Raw genomic sequence first — 21348 nt, 5'->3', positions numbered from 1 at the left:
CCTTCGGTACTAGGGTATCATGGGTACCATCGATACCAGATATCATGACTATCATCGGTACCAAGTACCATGGGTTCCATTGGTACCGGGGGGTCATCGGTACCATGTGTATCATCGGCACCGTCGGTGCCATGAGTACTATCAGTGCCATCGGTCACATCTCTGTTATGGAAGTCATCTGGCAGTCTGGTTTCGATTCCCTTGCATTGCCAGATGTTGTCCTTGGCTTCGAGACCATGGGTACCATTGGATGCCATGGATGCTACCGCCTCCCGCGGCATCTAGCTTTTCAACTGGTCTCCTTCACCGATGCTGCCTCTGGTATGGGTGTTCGCTCGTAGAACTTACCGCGCCTCCATACCTTGGCTTCCAGGCCCAGAAATGCATGTTAAGAACAGCCATTTTGCTACAGGAGAACATATTTTTCCATAGCTGTTCTGTAGAATTGTATGTATGACAGTTGCTCTATACTGGTCAATGTTTGCATCTGAGCTGCTCTGTTTGAGTAGTTGGCTCACTTCAATGATGGTTCATCTGATGAACATGAAGGTCATGGGGTTTTCTCTGCTGAGAATCCTCTAGATCCTCTATTTGTCTTGACACATTACAATGGAGATTGTCAATCAGCCCAATGCCAGATGCTCGAGGTCCTGGACTACCATCTTCAACTCAGAACTGATAGCAGTTCTAAGAACTTGCTTCGGCGCCCCCGAGGCCAGAGCATACATCCTTAGCCTCCTTTGGAGAATGGCGTACCAGGCTGGCATGATCGCGTCCAAGACCAAGTCCTGCCAGATCTTTATGAACATTCCCACCGGAGTAGGCTACATCTTTTTTCCAAGTGTCGCAAGTTCCTGTCCAATGGCGTTTTCATCACTTGTATTGTAACACCTAGATTTCTGCTCTAGGTATGGTGATGCGCAGACTCTCATGACTGTGTGCCTCTCACCTGGAGGAGGAGACTCAGCAGAAAATTGTTGATATGCTGTGCATACACTTCCTCATCTCGGAACTTCTTTAAACAGATCAGCACGCTCGTTCTAGTCAGCGGCGTGCACCTAATCAGGCTCCTGCAGCTATTCCGCAGGAACCAGAGAGGGGTTTTGGAGTGGCTCCAATTCAGCATAGCCACTATATATAAAAAAAAAAAAAACAACAACAACAAATGTCCGTACCGGCCAATCTGCCTGTCGGGGGGAAGTTCAAATTTTCTCCACCACAGGTGACTTCTATATCCTCCAACCGGGGGGTTTTTTCAAATAGTCCGGTTAGGATACATTCTCAATCTGGAATCAAACCCTCCACATTGTTCATTGGAAGTTTAATCCTTTAGCTTCCATCAACAGTGAGTACTTGCAGAGGAACTCTCTGCCTTTCTCAGTACCAATGCAGTCGAGCCTGTTCCACAAGGGTAAGAAGGATTGAGTTTCTACCCCAGGTCCTTCCTTGTGGGTTCCATCCCATCATAGACATAAGGGGCCTCAACAGATTTCGTTCAGGATGATTTCCCTGGGCATCCTTCTTCCCATACTTCAGGAAAACGAATGGTTATGCTCTCTGGACTTACAAGATACTTCTACTCACTTTGCGTCCAGAGTATGTTTTTCCTAGTGCCTAGCTGTTGTTGCAGCGTATCTTCATGGACTGGGAGTGCAAGTGTTCCCTTAACACGTTGATTGCCCGTCTCAACAGATTACAGCACAGTAATATTGAGACTTCTAGACACATGGCTTCCACAGTTCACGTCACTCCCTTGACACTTTTGCACATCTAGAGGATGTAACCCAACTGTTCGCCAGTCTTCGGAATTCCCCTCAGAGGTGGTTAATTCTCTCCATTTTGATTCTGAGGTGTCCAGTCCACCTTACTCAGTCAAAAGCTGCTGACGAAGGTTGCATCCCTCCTGGCTATCCAACCTAATTATTTTAATCAACCACACAATCGGGTTGTGATGTACTCGATAACAAAGGAGTACTGGATCTTGTCCTCTGAGTCAAGATGCCATGCAGATGTAGCGGTGGGCTCGCCAACGCGGCTTGTTTTCTCCAAGCCATTTATCTAATTGGCGTAAACAGCAGTCTGGCCGACAGGCTGAGCAACTTAGTTCAATCACAAAGTCCCTCAGTTCTGTTCCAGGCTGCAGGTTCACGGCAGACTACCATCGGATGCCTTTCTCCTTCTTTGGGGGACAAGTTTTCTGTATGCGTATCCTACCATACATCTGGTGGAAAAGACTTTGCTGATTCTCAAGCAAGATTGTGGAGCCATGATTCTGATTGCTCCTTTCTAGCTACGTCAGATACGATTCCCTCTTCTTCTGGAGTTGGAATGTTTTCCAGCTCTCATTACGCAGAACGAGGGGGCACTTCTACATCCCAACCTCCAATCTATGGCTCACACGGTCTGGATGTTGAGAGTGTAGGTTTCGTTGACTTTTCCAGAAGAGTGTCTCCCGACTCTTGCCTGCTTCCAGAAAAAGATTTCACAAAGAGGTGTTATTCTTTTCATGGAAGAGGTTTGCCGTCTGGTGTGACAGCGAGGCCCTAGATCCTGCCTCTAGTCTTATACAGACCTTGCTTGAGTTCTTTCTACACCTGTCTGAATCTGGTCTCAAGACCAACTCGGTCAGTATTCATCTTCGTGCAATAAGAGCTTATCATCAACGTGTAAAAGGTCAGCCTTTAGCTGTCCACTTCATGACGTTTACTTCTCCCACAGTATTGAGAGAATTCCTTGTATGTGTCTAAGGGGGATTATTTCTGTTGGGCTTAGCACCCCCAATAATTTTTACAGTTGGCTCTTATGCTTCGGTCAGAGCCCCTATCACTCCTTATTCAGTATCTTGGGGTCTCAATGTCGTTTTCATCCAGCTGCTGCAAGCTCAATTCGGGCCACTGGATTCCTGTCATCTGAAGTATTGGACCTGGAAGGTCATTTTCCTTGGTGGCTGTTCCTTCAACTCGAAAGGTCGGTGAGCTTCAGACTCTAGTAGCTCAAGCTCCTTACCTTACTTCTCATCTTAACAGAGTAGTTCTCCGCATGCAGCCAAGGTTCTTACTGGCGCTGGTATCAGAGTACCATCTGATCCAGTCAATTGTCTTGCCAACATGCTTTCTCCCTCATCCTACAAGCCCTGGCGAAAGCAAGCTGCGCACTTTTTGCGTGGAGCAGACGAGCTCCCTCGGAAGGTCCGCCCAGTTGTTTATTTCTTTTAATGCCAGTTGCTGTCGGAAACCGCATCATTTCTTCTTAACTGGCAGATTGCATCTCCTTCATTTTGTCCAAGCTGGACTGACTCTAGAGGGCCATGTCACGGCTCACAAAATTAGAGCCATGGCTGAATCGGTGACTAATCTAAAATCAGTCACTATTGAAGGGATCTGCAAAGCTGCGGCGTGGTCATCAGTCCACACATTCACATCTCACTACTGCCTTCAGCAGAATAGCCGACGCGTCAGTCGGTTTTGGGCAGTCGGGGCTGCAGAACTTCTTTGGGGTTTAGAATCCAACTCCAACCCTCCTAAGCCCATGTTTGTTCTGTTCCAGGCTACACTCATTTAGATGTTTCTTCTTTTCAGGTCAATTTTTATTCTGGCCTCGCCGTTGCGAGACTCTATTGACCACTGTTTGTTGTGTAAGCCTGAAAGCTTGGGATACCCCACTTGTGAGAATATCAGCCTGCTTGTCTTTGGAGAAAGAGTAGTTACTTACCTGTAACAGGTGTTCTCCGAAGACAGCAGGCTGCATATTCTCACAAACCCTCCCACCTTCCCCTTTTGGAGTTGTCTCCTCCATCTTTTGGATATAACTGAGGGGCGTGTCCGCTCGGCGAGCGGGAATAGGTGTGCGCACATGCGCAGTACGATCGCTCGCGCGACGGAACGCCGTAAAGAGATTTTGAGATTTTGCTTTAAAATCCTCCGGGGCCGACGTGGCGTCACCCACTTGTGAGAATATGCAGCCTGCTGTCTTCGGAGAACACCTGTTACAGGTAAGTAACTACTCTATATTACAGTTTTGCTGGAGTCGCGAGCAGCCGGCATTGAAGACATCGGCAGGCTTACGCCGGTTCCAGCAGCCTTCCCTTCCCTCGTTGCAAGTCGGATGATGGCTCCGCCCTCGTAGATACAGGAAATACGTCAGAAGAGGGCGGAGCCATCATCCGACTTGCAATGAGGGAAGAGGGAAGGCTGCTGGAACCGGCGTAAGCCTGCCGATGTCTTCAATGCCGGCTGCCCGCGACTCCAGCAAAACTGTAGTATTTAAAGGTACGGCGGGTGGCGGCGGCGCGGGGCAGTGGCGGGCTGGGGAGGCAGATGCGGGATCGGAGCTCAGCCTGCTCCCTCCGCTCCGCTGCCTCCACTGCTGGGTGGGCCTGAACCAAAACTGGGTGGGCCTGGGCCCACCCAGGCCCACCCGTGGCTACGCCCCTGGTGGGTTCATATGAGTACCGGCACCTTTTTTTCTACAAAAAAAGCACTGGTTAGGACACACATTATCTTTAATAAAAGGGCCCCTTAATCCCTATGATGCATAATAAATCTAGTCTCTGTCTCACTATAAAAAGTCTGACATCAAACATACTTTGTTCCTAATTGATCTTATATTAACTAAACAGAGAAAATAATTACAGAGATTTTTTTACCCCATACCTTTTAAATTTGTGGTGCAATCATCAAGGATTGTTTTCACAGGAAAGGAAAGGGGATGGGATTTCTGTGGTTACAATCAAAGCAGTTTACATATTATATACAAACACTTATTTTGCGCCTGGGACAATGGAGAGTTAAGTGACTTGCTGGAGCCACAAGCTGCTGCACTGAGAATCAAACCTATAGGGTTCCCCAGGTTCTCAGGCCACTGCACTAACCATTAAGCTACCCCTCCACTTCATCAAGAAACAAAGTTTGGGCCCCTTTTACAAAGCAGCTTACTGCTCACTAAACAGGAAGTACCGCTGGGCTACTGCAGCAGCTCGGCGGTACTTCCCATTCCCAGTGCACCGTCATATCCAGTGCTACAAAAAGATATTTATTTTTGTAGCACCGGTGTGTACCTGGCAGTAATCAGGCAGTGTTGCATGCTTTGTTGTACTGGACTGTGATTTTTCTTTTCTCCTAGTTGCAGCCTGAGACCCTGAAGAAGCAGCGAAACGCTGGCCACCGTCGGCTCAGGGCAGCAGTGGAGGACCGCATAGCGGAGAGCAGCTGAACACTATTCGACTAAGATAAGTGAAATAGTGTAAATCAGATAGTGTGTTAAGCACCAGTAGTGTTCCACACATAATTAACTTGACTGTCTCTGTATTTATGAAAAAACAGGATGTGTATTTAGCACAGTTACCACAGCCTATTAAAGTTATTTAGATCTGTGAAATCGGGGGGGGGGGGGGTTTGCCTATGATGAAGAGAGGACCATTGGGTCCATTTAAGCTCCGTGAGATCAAGTTTTGGTCTCTGAGCTCTTTGAGGCTTTTTCCCTGAGCACAAAGCCATTTTGTATCTTGTGGAATTTGTTGTTGGTTTTGAAATTTTGTATACGTCCACACCACGCAACTAGTTTACCACCAGGTTAGCACAGGAGCCCTTACTGCCACTTCAATGGGTAGCAGTAAGGGCTCTTCCCCAAAATGGCCATGCGGCAAGTGCTTTACTTGACGCATGGCCATTTCCTGCCAAAAAGAAAGATCTACCCTTTTACCTGCTGCGGTAAAAGGGGGCCTTGGCACACGTCAAAAACATGCACAGATGCCAGCGTAGGCCCCCTTTTGTCGCAGCTTGGTAAAAGGGGCCCTTAGGACTTAGGGGAGGAGGTAAATTACATTACCATGCCCTCTTTTCCAATATATCTCTCTACTAGCACAAGATATCAGGAACTCATATAGGAAAATATGCATCAAGTCTGTCTGTACAAAGGAGAGCACTAACACACTCCATCGCCAATGCAATTAAGTCAATGCAAAGCATCTCTGGCTGTTCCACTGTAATATTTGGCTCTAGTGATAATGCCCATAAGAGGGGCAGGGTAAAAATGGGAAGCAATCAGGGAGACCAGCAGTCAATTCTGATTAGATATCTCCTCTACAGCAAGGAGGTAATAGCTGCAAGATGGTATATAGGGCTTATGAGCCTCCAATAGAGAATAATTCAGGCTTCGAAAATTATCAAAGAAAGTAGTATCTGCAGCCACATATATTTCCTCTTTTCCAAGCACTTTTACCAAGCAAAACAATGCACATATTTTTGAAAATACAAAAGTATACAAACTCCTGCCCAGTAAATGCCTCTACTAAATTACAGAGGCATGTACTTTTAACCACAGACAAGGTGGGCAAATGAAAACTGCACTCCAAAATGTTTGCCTTCAATGCAATTATCCATTCACCTCAAACTTAGTGCAGGACTTTTGGTACACGTCTTATGCAATAAGGTAGAAAATGAAGAGGAATGCCTGGTGATTCTCGCAGAAAAGATATTAGTGTATTCTCCAGCAAGATAAAAATGAGAGCACCACACTAAAATGTGATTTCTGTGGAAAAGGTGTCTAAAGTCACCAGAAACAAAAAAATATTTGGTTAAAGCAAATAATTTGTAATACAAAAGTACAATCCCATCCTTATATGTAAAAACTAATTCTTAAAGTTAGAGAAATTCAAACATATAACTTTTTCAGACAGCTTATGAAAAATCAACCAATGTCAACATTTTGGATCAGCTACTTCAGTCACCTTTTCCCAGAGATGATCACAAATAATAATCTTTTCTATTCTTCCTTTTTATTATGATTGTCTTCACCCATGCAATTAATCATGGAGGTAAGAAAAATAACAAAAATCTAATTATACCATTATGCTACTTGATTTCGACCCACAAACATGGTTTTTCCAAACTACTTTCATATCCACTGTCAGTAGTCTTCATTAATTTTTAAGTTGGGGCCACTTTGGATCCAAATGAGCTGAAGGAAAACCACAACATGCCTTCCCATGAGAGGCCTTGACACTACTGATCAATTTGTGTCAATGATGTCCACCCCACCAGCCTGCTTTCAAACTTTTTATTGTGTGTATCCTTAAGGAGGTAGGCATTTCCAAATATATTTTCTTTATTGAGAAATACCTTGTCCTTCAAGCATATGGCTATTCCTCCCATCCACTTCCCCCTTTCTGCAATGAGTTTGGGTAGAGAGGCAGGGAGTAGCAGAAAAAAAGCCAGAATGATGATGAGGGCTGCCCCAAAGGTCTCCAGGGGCCAGTACGGGCACCCAGGCCTTGCAGTGAAGAACACTGCACTATGTGAAAAGTTGGTGACTCTACACAGAAAATTAGTAGAAGACCAAGGAAAACTCAAAGAGAACCAAAGAACAATGTTTATCAGATGCTGCAAATGACAGAAAAGATGAATGATTTTGAAGTCTTCTCACCTCATAGTGCTTTTCATTTCATTCCCACGTGTACCCAGTGTAACAGGCCTGCAAGGACATCCATTTTTACAGAGAATAAAAATTGTTGTCTCCAGATTTCAGTCTCTAGTTCTTAACCCTTTAGTGTCCAATGTTCCCATCAATCTGTTCCCAAATGACTTATTAAGAGAACATTGAACACTAAAGGGTTTTAAGTTATTAAAATATCATACATAAATATAATCTTTTGTTCCTCAAGACTTTACATATTTATGAAATATATACCTCAGGCAGTAACATTAATAGTGTATTCATAAATCTGCATTATCTAAATTATGTCATCTCATTCAAAATGCCAATGATTTCAGTGACTCACATGCAATGTTTAATATATACACAATACAAAATAACACTTGAAATGTAAAATTATGCTTTTATTTAAATGCAAGCCTCTTGATATATATAGATTTTCTGCTTAATACTTAAGCATCACAGCAACTTATGTTTGTGTGTCTGTGTGGTTATACCTTAATTACTTTTAGGGACTCTTTTACTAAGCAGCGGTAAGCCCAATGCAGGCTTACCACTCGCTAAACCAGATTTACGGTGATACAAAAATATTATTTTTGTAGCGCCGATGTTTACTCAGTGGTAATGGGTGATGGTAAGTGCTCCCTCTCGAAATGGCCATGCGGCAAGTGCTTCACTAGCCACACGGCTATTTTAAAAAAAAAAAAAAAAGCCTTTTACCTGCTGCAGTAAAAGAGGGCCTCAGCACGCGTCAAAAACACTTAGTAAAATGATCTCTTAGTTAGCTAAAATAGCATTACAAACCATTCAAACAAATGAATGTCTTTCAAAAATGGGCTCCTTTTACTAAGCGGCGGTAAGCCCAATGCAAGCTTACCGCTTGCTATACAGGAAGTACCTCTGGAGTGTACCTAGCGGTAATGGGGAGGTGCCACTCGCTGCCTGGTTACTGCTGGGTTAACGCAAGAGCCCTTACCGCCACCTCAATGGGTGGCGGTAAGGGCTCGCCCCGAAACTGCAACGTGGCAAATGCTTCATTTACCGCATGGCCATTTCCTGCAGGAAGTCGAGACTTCCCTTTTACCAGCTGCGGTAAAAGGGGGCCTCGGCGCACGTGTAAAACATGCACTGATGCCAGCACCGGCCCCCTTTTGCCGCAGCATGGTAAAAGGGGCCCTCATTGTTTTCCCACTATTCTGGGAAGAGCTATGACTTCTTACTGAAACTTATTAGACACCAGGAACACAGAGGAAACATTTGGAGCACCTTTACAAAGTGAATCACAGAATTCCTACTAATGGCGTTACTGTTTCACCAAGCATTTGTTTATCACAAATAATGGTCTCCTAACTTGTAGTGTGATTTGTATGTGACATTTCTGAAGCAATCACTCATCCTCCATTGATTCTCCTCTCTATCCTAACCCAAAGAGGCATACAACTGAATATTGTCTGCAAAAAAATAATCTGAAATTTCTCAATCTTGACTAAGGATCTCAGTACAGATTACAGAGGAGGGGAGATAAGGCCCCGTGAGAATACCCTACCAAACAGGAACCACCCTAGAGTACTTTCATTATATATTTATTTATTTTATCTTTTTTTATAAAGATTTGCTATACCTTCTTCTTGGAACCAGTGAAGATCCATTCAGGATGGTGTAGAAGTATTAAATAATAGTAAGAGAAGTCAGCATAAAATAAAGCTATCATTCAGTCAGTTGAAAACAGAAAATATTTCAAACCTTTCCTAAAAATGTGTAAGGATGTTGCTCCCCTAAGTTCTACTAGGAGCTTATTCCAATGCTCAGAGTTACCACTCTAAAAGCTTTGCTTTACCACTTCATTAAGTGGATCTGTTTAATAATGGGGATTATCAGTAATGCATTCTTTGAGGACTAAGATCTGGCAGGCACATACATTTATAGACTTTGAAGTAACTAATGGTTTCTGATTATGTAAGACCTTGAAAGTTAAAACCATCATTTTTAATACTCTTCTTTCCTTTATGGATGTCACTTTCCATATGCACTGCAATGCCTGCCACTAGGCATAAACACTCCTCAAGTCATGCCAGAAATCAAATTGGGGACTCCCTGCTGCTCAACATAGTCAATCCACAGTGATTCACCGGCAGTGTTCATCCCAGGCCAGCCTCTTAGCTGCAGCTGCCTACCCCTTAATGGACTCCAGTTAAGTTGAACTTTAATTCTGATAAGATGTTTTTAAAACAAACTTTATGAGGCAGACAGATGGCTGAAAGTAAAAATCCCTGCCTTTTTTTTTTAATGTGGTTGTGGGAAAACAAGAAAAAAGAGAAATAACTCATCCTTGAAGGCCAATGCCCCATAGGTCCCCTGCCAGCAAGCTTTGAGCTAAGGCCCATGGACTGAACCTTGGGGCAACAGAGGATTCGACCTAACCATGCTCAACCATGAGAAGGTCAATAGCCTGATCTCTGGGAATGAACCCAGCAAAGGGTATAAATAAAGTGCTGTAGGTTGTGGATTGCACCTTCGGGAGTCAGACCTACTCAGAAGATAGCCTGCTGCACCATTCTAAACTGTACCACCTGCTGGAGGCAGAGAAATACTGACAAGTTCCAGGCTGCACCACTCCTCATATTGGTGTTGTCACTGGAAGGATTCAGACTCTCTGCCTCATTCTGCTGGTAGGGACACATAACCTATCAGTCTGGACTGGTCTAGAAGATTGAAAAGAAACTGGAGTAGGAGGTAGATGGGCAGATGCTGAGGAAGAGGAGAAGGTAGTATGGTGGAAAATAGTGATGGATGTTGGGGATGGAGTAGAGGTAGAGGCAATAGATCCTGGGAAAAAGAGAGAAGGAGGCAGAAGGCTATGAAAAGAGTGTGAGACAAAGGAAGGAAGAAGATATTTAAAGGAGATGAGAGAGGGTGGTGAGAAAGTGTGGAAAAGAGTGGCATAAAAGGAGGAATGGGAGCCTTGACAAGGGGTAAGATATAAGAAATGAAGAGGAGGAGTACAGGGAAAGAGTTGAGACTGATAAGGGGATTGTAAGCAGAGGTAAATAAGACTAGAGAAGGAATGAGTATAGGGGAAAGAAATGGGGCATTGGAGTCTGGGTTAAAGTTGAGGGGGAATAAAAGTGGAAAAATAATGAGAGACACAGGTGGAAATGGAAGGTCAGTGAAGGTAAGCATAGGACATGGAAGGCTGGGAAGGTGAAAAGAGGGAGGCTGATAACTGAAGGGGGAGAAGGAGGTGTGAAATCTAGATAGATTAAAGATTTTTTTAAAAAGCAGAGGAGAGAAATGGGACCCCCCCCCCCCCCCCCCGATGAAACAGAAGGATGAATATCAGAAATAGATAGAGAAGAGGAAGGGAACAAGATAGGGAGAGTGACCCCCCCCCCCCCCCCCCACACACACACACACATACACATAGAAGTAAGATCCTGAAGGATTTAAGGGAAAACCAAAGAAAGTGGTAAAAAGACACCAGGTCCAACCCAATTGGAAAAATAAAATGATCAGACAACAAAAGGTACAAACATTATTTTCAATTTTTAAAGAATTAAATACTTTGGTTTTGAAAATGTACATTCCTACGCAAACCTTCAATCTTCTTAAGACCAGACAAGGAGACTAAAGACTCTTATCTCTCCAGTGGACAGTCACCCCAAAGTAAAATTTTCCATGGGATGACCAGCAGTGTTGAGGTAGAGATATATGTCAGTTCATGAAGAATTGAAACCCACTTTAGCTTTATCTCCAAAGTAACCCAACACATCATTGTTCCAACACAAGCAACTCCACTGTTCTCACTGGCTGTATTCTCTGAACAGTAAAATTTAAGATGAGATGATCCACTGTTTGCATGATGAGGTCTGCATTAGCAAAATCCTGTTTTAAGTTTTTCTGCTTCATTTAGTTCACTGAGGATTCATCATTTATGTATCACTTCTGCTTTTACTTTTTACTTTTACTACAAGCATTAGATGTAACTAGGTAAAAGTAGTAAAAGTTTGTGAAATTATTACTTTGGCAAAAGTAACGTGGAGGGGCATAATCGAAAGGGACGCCCAAGTTTTGCTGAGGACATCCTCGCAAAACATCCTGGTGGAGGGGCAGGAAAACCCGTATTATCAAAACAAGATGAACATCCATCTTTCATTTCGATAATATGGTCGAGAACGCCCAAATCTTGAAATTTAGGTCATCCTTAGAGATGGTCATCCCTAGACTTAGTAATTTCTGATTTTCGGCGATAATGGAAACCAAGGACAACCATCTCAGAAACGACCAAATGCAAGCCCTTTGGTCATGGGAGAGCCAGCATTCGTAGTGCACTGGTCCCCCTGACATGCCAGGACACCAACCTGGCACCCTAGGGGGCATTGCAGTGGACTTCATAAATTGCTCCCAGGTACATAGCTCCCTTACTTTGTGCTGAGCCCCCCAACCCCCACCTCCAAACCCACTACCCACAACTGTACACCACTACCATAGCCCTTACGGGTGAAGGGGGGCACCTAGATGTGGGTACAGTGGGTTTCTGTTGGATTTTGGAGGGCTCACATTTACCACCACAAGTGTAACAGGTAGGGGGGGATGAGCCTGGGTCCGCCTGCCTGAAGTGCACTGCACCCACTAAAACTGCTCCAGGGACCTGCATACTGCTGCGATGGACCTGAGTATGACATTTGAGGCTGGCATAGAGGCTGGCACAAAATATTTTTAAAGATGTTTTTTGAGGGTGGGAGGGGGTTAGTGACCACTGGGGGAGTAAGGGGAAATGATCCCTGATTCTCTCCGGTGGTCATCTGGTCAGTTGGGGCACCTTGTTGTGGCTTGCTCGTAAGAAAAACAGGACCAAGTAAACTCGTCCAAGTGCTCGTCAGGGACGCCCTTTTTTTTCCATTATGGGTCGAGGACATCTATGTGTTAGGCACGCCCAAGTCCCGCCTTCGCTATGCCTCCGACATGCCCCTGTGAACTTTGGTTGTACCCGTGACGGAAAGCAGTTGGGGACGTCCAAAATCGGCTTTCGACCCTGTCAGAAGGATGCCCATCTTCCGATGGGCGTCCTTCTCTTTCGAAAATGAGCCTCATAGTAACATAGTAGATGATGGCAGATAAAGACCTGTTCAGTCCATCCAGTCTGCCCAACAAGATAACTTATACTATGAGTTTATGATGTAATATCACATATGTATACTTGATTTTGATCTGTCCATGCCATATTCAGGTCACAAACCATAGAAGTCTGCCCAGCACTTGCCTTGTTCTCCAACTACTGAAGCTGAATCTGAACAATGAGGGCACTGACCATAGAAGTCTGCCGAGCACTGGCTTTGCTTCCGAAGTACTGGTGTTGCCATCTAATCACTGCTAAGCGTGTTTGGTTCCGTGCCTTCTATAAAGGATTCCTTTGTGTTTATCCCATGCATTTTTGAATTCCGTTACCGTTTACATCTCCACCTCCTCCGGCAGGAGGGCATCTATCACCCTCTTAATGAAAAGTACTTCCTGACATTATTTCTGAGTCAGACCCCCTGCAACCACAATTCATGTCCTGTAGTTTTACCATATTCTCATCTGTGGAAAATGTTTGTTTGTAGATTAATACCTTTCAAATATTTGAATGACTCTATCATATCACCCCTGTCTCTCCCTTCCTCCAGGGTATACATTCTCAGGTCCTCAAGTCTCTCCTCATATATCTTGTGATGTAAACCCCATACTATGTTTGTCACTTTTCTCTGAATTGCTTCAAGTCTTTTTATGTCCATAGCAAGGTATGGCCTCCAAAACTGAACACAATACACCAAATGAGGTCTCACCAATGACTTGTACAGGGGCATCAACATCTCTTTTTTTTCTGCTGATTATACCCCTCTCTATACAGCCTAGCATCCTTCTGGCCATGGCCACCGCCTTATCGCATTGTTTTGTCATCTTGAGATCCTCAGACATCATCACCCTAAGGTCCCTCTCCTGAGCTGTGCTTATCAATCTCCCTCTTCTATCTGTAAAAAAAAAACCCCAAATGTCTCCTGTACTTTTTTAAAAGTAAAAGTGACAAAACTTTAACTTAAGTACTGTAACAAGTTACTTTTACTTGTTACTATATAACACTGACTTAGGGGGACTTGACTTGAAGCTGAAAAACAATGTTCCAAAATATTGACAATGTTAACTTTTCATAGGTTGGGTTAGTGCAGTATTAGTTCTTGGAGTTAGTGCTGTTAGGGGTTTGTTTGTTTGTTTGTTTGTTTGTTTGTTCGTGACATTTATATTCCACATTATCCCAAACAAGTTTAAGTTCAATGTGGCTTACAATAAACAGTATAGGATACATAACAGTGAATAATGCATAAGAAAGCAATTTGTTGTAAGAATCCAATTTTACAATACAGTATCATAAATGTACTAGGATAGCGATGGATGTTTAACATTTAGAAAATCTATTATGAATGAGAAATTGTACATGAAGCAAAGAGAAGATTAATGGTAAAAAGAATAATAACCAATTCAGATAATAGTTAGTTTGCTTAAGATATGGTTGTTCTTTGCGAGTGCTTGTGTGAATAGGAATGATTTGAGGATATTAAGCCTCAGGGTTCTCTGTTACAATGATGCCAAGGGTGGCATATTTCAAAGCTGGAGATTTACCACCACTATGCTGGAGAGTGCTGAAGGGTTTTCTTGTAACCCCCAACCATGTCTAACTTCAGTTCTGGCTGACATACATTCCAAAAACTGACATATTCTAATCAATAAGTTTTTAAAAATCCTTTTTATAACTATGTTGTCTAGTCATTTTATTTTTCTAATCATGTTGGTCCTAGTTTCTGGTTTCTGCTTTCCTCTGTCTTCTCTTAATTCTCTTGGGAGGGTCTACTTGTCCATTTGACATTTCTTCTCTCTCCATGTCCATCATCCATTTTTCCTGCATCATCATCTGTCCTGTCCTGTCCTGCATTTCCCCTGTATCCTTGCCACAACCTCCCATCATGTTAAGCATTCCCCTTCTCTGTGTTCATATCCCCCTCATGTGTCCAGCAATATCCTTCTGTGTTCCTACCCCTGCAAATGTCCAGCATTGCCCTTATATCTCTGTTCCCTCATGTCTAGTATTGCATTTCTGTGTCCCTATGCCTCTCCCATGTCCAGTATCTTCCTCTCTCTCTTCCCTCCCTCCTGCCCTCTCCCTAGGGTCCAGCATATCTCTCTCTCTCTCTCTCTCTCTCTCTCTCTCTCTTTCTCTCTCCTGTTCCCCTCCCCAGCAGGTCCAGGCTCTATCTATCTTCCACCTTCGCCCACTGGTCCCATCATGATTTGCAACCCCCCCCCCCCCCCCCCCAATGGTTCCAATATCTGTCCCTCTTCCTCTTTCTCCTGCAGGTCCTGGCATTATTTGCTCTCCAAACCACCCTGATTTTGACATCTCTTCTTGTTCTTTCTCCTCCCCACCCTGGCAGTCCTTTAAACATGTCCTAGATATCCAGCAGCAGTAGACTGCCAAGGTAGAATAAGGGAACAAAGTGGGCAGTAATGCCTAACTGTATATGTGGTAGCAAACTGCCAAAATGCTATATCATTTTAGGTGCAGACAGAACATTCTGGCCCCTGCTCCAGAAATTTTATGCTGATCAAAGGATTACTGATCCAACAGGATTCAAATATGAGTTTTGGAGAGAAGTATAAAATTCAGTTACAAGAGAGGAGCCATGCCTTTCCTCCTAAAAGCGAGCCAGATAAGAAGGCTGTAGAGAAGCACATTGTGGAGAACCCCACCCAGGGTCCCTTTAGAGCCTTAGCACCCTGCTCACGAGACTAGGCAAGAGAGTCAGTAGTTATACAGGGGTTGCCAGTCTGTTAATCAGTTGCACCCTGGAGCATGGAAGAAAAGACTGTAGTGTTCCTATTCTGCAGAAACCTGATCAGAGAAGTCAGTCTGATCCACAGCTTTCTCTCTATGGCACAGAATGCCCTAACGCATAAGGTCTAGTCAAGGGAAGACTGGATCCCAAACTTTAGTCAGCCAAGAGCAATTGAAGCTGCTGGCATTAGTAGACCCCGATCAGAGAAGGAGTTGAAAGTTGTAAGCAATGGCACTGAGTGCCAACTTCTTATCTTTATTGTGGTTTATCTTCACCTGTTCACAAAGGCAAGACTTCAGCACTCAGGGAGCTCATACTATCTGAAAGGGAATATAATACCATCATCTCTGGGATAAGAGCATTGTAACCCTATTGCCACCCAATAACTCATTAGTGCCCAATGTTCCTATAAGAAGATGATGGTATTATAGTATTTTCATTGATTGTAAGGCCCAAGTCCTAAAAAAAACTCCAGACTGCTCAAAACACGGCAGCCAGACTCATTTTTGGTAAGTCACAATTTGAGCACGCAACATCTCTACGTGAAGAGCTCCACAGGCTCCCTATCAAAGAACGAATAAACTTCAAAGCACACATACTGCTTCACAAGATTATCCACGGAGGAACCCCAAGCTACATGGACAAACTAATCGACCTTCCACCCAGGAACGGATCAAACTCATCGTGAACCTATCGGAATTTGCACCTTCCCAACTACAAGGGACTCAGGTACAAAACCTACTATGCATCCAACTTCTCTGTCATAGGCAGCCAACTCTGGAACGCCCTACCAAGATCTATTCGAGTAATCAACGATCACCTAACCTTTCGGAAACTGCTGAAAACCCACCTTTTCAAACAAGCTTACCCAAATGATCCAACCTAAACTATGTACCCATCCACATAACAACCAGCCAAGTGATAATGACAATGAACCAGACCTCCTCCTACACCCTCCCACCAATCCTCCTACAACTCCTCCCCCCTATTCTCTTACACCAAATCTCCTAACACAACTCACTCACCCCCTCCCTAACTCTCCCACCTACACTACCCCTTCTCTTGTGATAACAAATAACTACTTCTATCTTGCTACGTTAATACAACGCTGCTACAGATTGTACTTCTCTCTGCAATACACTGAAATCCTAACTACTATGTAAGCCACATTGAACCTGCCATGAGTGGGAAAGCGCGGGATACAAATGCAATAAATAAATAAATAAGCCATATGGGAACGTTGGGCACTGTTGGGTTAAGACAAAACAACAGAGTCTTAGCAATTGAATTATCGGAACACCTAAACTGAAAGGTGAAAGGATACAAAACACTAAGGAAAGATTTGGAACCTAATACCAAAGTGAAGAAGTAGATCTATCACCAACTAAATGTATGAGAGATGCTGGGGTTGGAACTGTGTGAACTTCCTTCAAGGAGACCTTCTAATGTTTCTTTAATGAAATGTTATGAAAGATATTACCATCAGTTTAATGTAATATTATGGACAGTATATTTCTACTTTTTAATTTTCATGTCTTACTCTTGGGGGAATTCTATGCAAAAAATTTTTAAATGTTATGCAAACATTTTGAAAATTCTACATACAGTACTACAAAGTTCTGCACACTTTGTGAATTTTTTGTACAGAATTACTCCATCAGAAGGCTTGACGTTCCCTTCAGTCCTCCCTTGCTCCAGATGCAAATCTCTTTCCTCTCACTCCTTCCTTTCCACCCCACCATTTTCTCTCTCTCTTACTCCTAACAAGACCCCCAATCCTGTGTATCCCCAAGGTTTCACCCAATGCACATGCCCCCACTTCTCTTTCTCCCAGCCTTTAGGCATATACCCCATTTCTCAATTTTACTCTCCTTCTCCCTACATATTCTTCCCCTCATATTATTACCTCAGCTTCTCCTCCCCCTTCTACTTTTTATTATTCCCCCTACTGCATATCTAGCTTTCTTCAGAGATCATCACTTCCATGTCACATACACACCCAAATTGCTCCAGTGACCCCCCCCACCCCACCTCACTCAAGCAACCACCACCCCCATAGCACCCTCATCCCAGCTTGATTAAGCAACCCTCACCTCCATAACACATGCTCCCACCTTGATCTAGCAACCCCTATGCCAATGACACAAATACCCCCAGCTTCCTCCTGTGACCAACACTTCCTCTAGCCCTCTTGCTCCAGTGACCTCTACCCCTGTGGCACATTTCCCCATGCTTGCTCCAGCTTCCCTCTTCCCCACACTCTCTATCTCACGTCAGTGACTCTGCCCCCCCCCCCCCCCCCCACCCACACACACTCTCTACCTATATTGCAGTGGTAAGATGAGGCAAACAACTGCACTTCAGGTTGCACTCTCCTTCTCTGCCATCTAGGCCCAGCTTTCATTTGACCTTCAGGGCTAAACTGAGGCCCATGTGGTTCAAATGAACAATCAGGCCTAGGCAGCAGAGCAGGAAGACACAGTCCAGTGCATAGCTATTCATCTGAGCCTTCCACTTATGAGTTATACGGAAGTCAATACAGTTGCAATAATAAACAGAATGATCTAGAGAAGTGAAAATAAAGAGTCTAAATATGTACAGTAAAATTGAAAGTGTAAAACCATATCCAGTTTTTTAGAAAATGTTAGATCAAACAGTAAAACACTGCAAAATTGCCTGCATTGTTCTTGACTACATCATTTCACAACCAAGATTTTTTTATTCTCAAATTAATATAAATAGATTTAAAAAATATCAAACCCAACATATTCATTCAAACCATGAAATGCCACTAGGCCATTTACAAAAGAAAGGGGCAAACAAATTTGCAATAAAACATGATTATTATAAGAATATCAAGTCCAGAAATCAAACCATTCTGATGCAGTGATTGTGAAGGGAATATACAGTATGTTGGCCACTCATGGATTTCTGCAGCTCTGCATAACCTAGGCAAATTGTGCAATTTAGCCCAAAAACATTTCTTCCATGCAATCAGCTTCGTAACATAATTATTAAATACACATGTAATTTCTAAGTTCCAACAAATATGAATAGCTTCCATTTAAAAAACTATTTTATATATGTGTATGTGTGTGTGCATATACTGTACACATATGTACACACATGCATAATTCAGTCCACATCTATATAAATATATAAAGCACAGCTCTGTGTATGTGTGTGTAACTGATACTGTGTATCAGATAAATAATACTAGGTAATATTCAAAGTGATCAATCCTCTTAACAGCCATCGTTACCCAGATAAATGACTTTGACTTATTCATGGATATTTGGCGACTATCTGGATAGTGCCACTGAATATCCTCACAGACCGCCTTGGCACTATCCAGGACGGTCCAGGGTTGGAGATTGGATGGAGTTAGAAATTATTCAGTTTGCAGGGATATTCACTAACCAAATAACTATCCAAATAAATTTAGGGCACAAAAACTGTTGTCCTAACATTATCTGGTGTACTATGTAGATAATTCAAAAGCAGGGGATAAATGAAGATAAACTGCAGTAAAAATCACATAAAATCTTATTAAAATACTCCAGAGCACAAACCCATACAATGTGAAAATATTTTTTAACTTATAAAGCATATAAATACTATCAATCCCAACTCACTCATACCATTCATCCATGCCATTCAAACCACATAATCCCCACAATTCTATAGTGCTGATAATAAACAAAAAGTCACAAAGTCTCAACAAACAAGTCCAATGTTGACTTGCCTGGAAGCAGTCAGCTTTAGCTTATGGATTAAATAAGGAAAAACCCAATTCCATCGATTAAGCAAAATATATATAGTCTGCTGAAATCGCCAAAACGTAATTCCTTCTTTTAAATCATTGGGCATTTCACTTAAACATTTTGTAAGGCAAATGGACTCAGTTTATCTCTCTATAATAACTCCAAACCAGAGTAAGATCTTGAAACTGCTGTGGTTATTTAGTCACATGGTAAGTAAACTCCATTCGGTCAACAACTGCCAGATGTAATCTCAACACTGGAGCAATTCCATTAGCAGCGCCATTCAGCATGGCTATTATCTGGATAGCAGAGCTCAATATCCAGATTTAACTCAGCTGTGGCAGCCAACATTAAAAAAAACACCGACTACCCCAGAAGAATATTAACTTCCATATGTATAATTTTTTTAAATCTATTTTGCTATAATTTTATCATACTTTTAATATTTTTGCAGAATACATTTCACTGTCTGACTAAGAAACTAGTAAAGTAGGAGCACTCATCCCAGTCCTTGGGACACATCTTGCCAGTCAGGTTTTCTGGATATCCACAATGAATATGTACTTCATCCATTGCATACAAATCTATCTGATGCAAATTCATTGTGGGTATCCTGAAAACCTGACTGGCTGAGCGTGTCCTGAGGACTGGGCTGAGAACCCCTGTATTACATGAATGAAGAATGCAGGCCAGCGTGAGATGTGTAATACCATAACATGACTGCATAACGTGGCTCCATTGTAGCCCTATTTTAAATGGTACCGTCTGTAATGATTATATACATAATAATAACTGCACTTGATTCAATGTAAGTTTCAGCTCCTTGCTGAAGAATACATGGCAAAGGAAAATAACAATAAAAATCCATCACAGCCAAGTCATCCAGTCTCAATTCTCTTTGTCCTTAAAAGCAAATTACAAACTTATCATAAGTTATATAGGTATGCATAAAATGCCCCTAATCAGAAAGCAATTTCAACGTTTACAACATATGACTCGCTAATGTCAGGCAAAAAAACGGAGCATCTTCTGCTTTAGATATGACTAGGAAACAGAGGAGTGGCAAGTCACACAAGAGGAATAATGACGCATAAAGAATGAGCAATTTTGAATCAAAGATTCAGCACATTTATTTTGGAAATAAAACAAAACCAGAGACAATACCATACTCATTATAAAGCTGTAGGTATGAAATTAGTTGTATTTCCTTCAGGGTCTTTTGCAACATTGGACAAACAAACAGTGACAGGGCATACATAAGGGACATTTCCAATGATTAATGAGCAAAAGCACATCCCCCATAGCACAGGTTCAAATATATTGCACTTCTTATGTAACTATTTTTTTTATTCATACAACCTCATCATACTACAGCAGTACTGATACTCTGTGTGCCTATCCACAAGAAGATATGTATGATCAAAAAGTTGCTGAACAACACAGATCAGTGTGATTTCCACATGTACTCTGGTTGTTTGCCTTAAGTACAAAACATATGGATTTACAGTAAAATGAGAAATGCCATCACTTTTGTTTGTTTTACTTTCGAAAGAGGCCAATAGAGTGCAAGTTAACCAGACAACACTGCAGAAAGATATTGAAACAACCCATGTTTTTTTTCATATAACTAACAGCATACATTGGGCTAAAGAACCAACCACAGTTTCAAATTCCAATTTTCTGCCTTTTCCAAAGATTATATAACAACAGAGCTTTAATTTAACATCAAGCCAATCCAACCAGTACCTTACTGAATAAAAACACAGTGCAGTACTTTACTGATCTTTTCTGAGCCTCTAAACTGACAGCACATCTACAGTATTTCCATCAGCGTTAAGGAAACCCATGCAAGGCATATATTACTTACCACTTGAGTTCTTGTTTTTCTTGAGACTCTTGCCACAAAGACACTGCAGCATATGCGTTCCTTTGCTGAAAATATTCCACAGAAACCACATTGATTTGGGTGGAAAACAATCCAATAGCTTAAACACCCCAAGAAATAATAGATCCTTGTGGCTGCATAGTAATACATCAAAGTTAGTTCTCCCAAACAAGGAAACCAGCTTCACCATGGAAAATGGATTATATTCTTATCATTGCCCGTATTTTTTCCTTATGAGATTTCTTTCTTTGAGACGTCTCAGTGAAAGTGTTTTATTTTCTTTTGTAGCCAGGATTATAGGTTCTCTCTAGATCAAACACCAGGCTGTCACTGAAGAGGGCAAATTTCTTTTGCAGTGTGAAACCAAAGTAAAGACTGGAAATCCCAGCAAAGACAGAAAAAG

General features: G+C 42.5%; 1 protein-coding gene across 2 annotated transcripts in view; it reads right to left on the bottom strand.

Annotated features, from left to right (window-relative positions):
* FGF14 (fibroblast growth factor 14) overlaps positions 1-21135 on the bottom strand; it is a 786891-nt gene extending 765756 nt beyond the window's left edge. For both annotated transcript variants that reach the window (XM_030201338.1, XM_030201341.1), the window contains exon 1: positions 20928-21135. In XM_030201338.1, coding sequence (XP_030057198.1) covers positions 20928-21135 — 208 coding nt within the window. The remainder of the gene's footprint in view (positions 1-20927) is intronic.
* Between the last annotated feature and the right edge of the window lie 213 nt (positions 21136-21348).

Source organism: Microcaecilia unicolor, chromosome 4 (assembly GCF_901765095.1).
Source record: "Microcaecilia unicolor chromosome 4, aMicUni1.1, whole genome shotgun sequence".
Classification (NCBI taxonomy): Eukaryota; Metazoa; Chordata; class Amphibia; order Gymnophiona; family Siphonopidae; genus Microcaecilia; species Microcaecilia unicolor.
The sequence above is the reverse complement of the archived record's forward strand: the minus strand, read 5'-3'. Positions and strand labels throughout refer to the sequence as shown.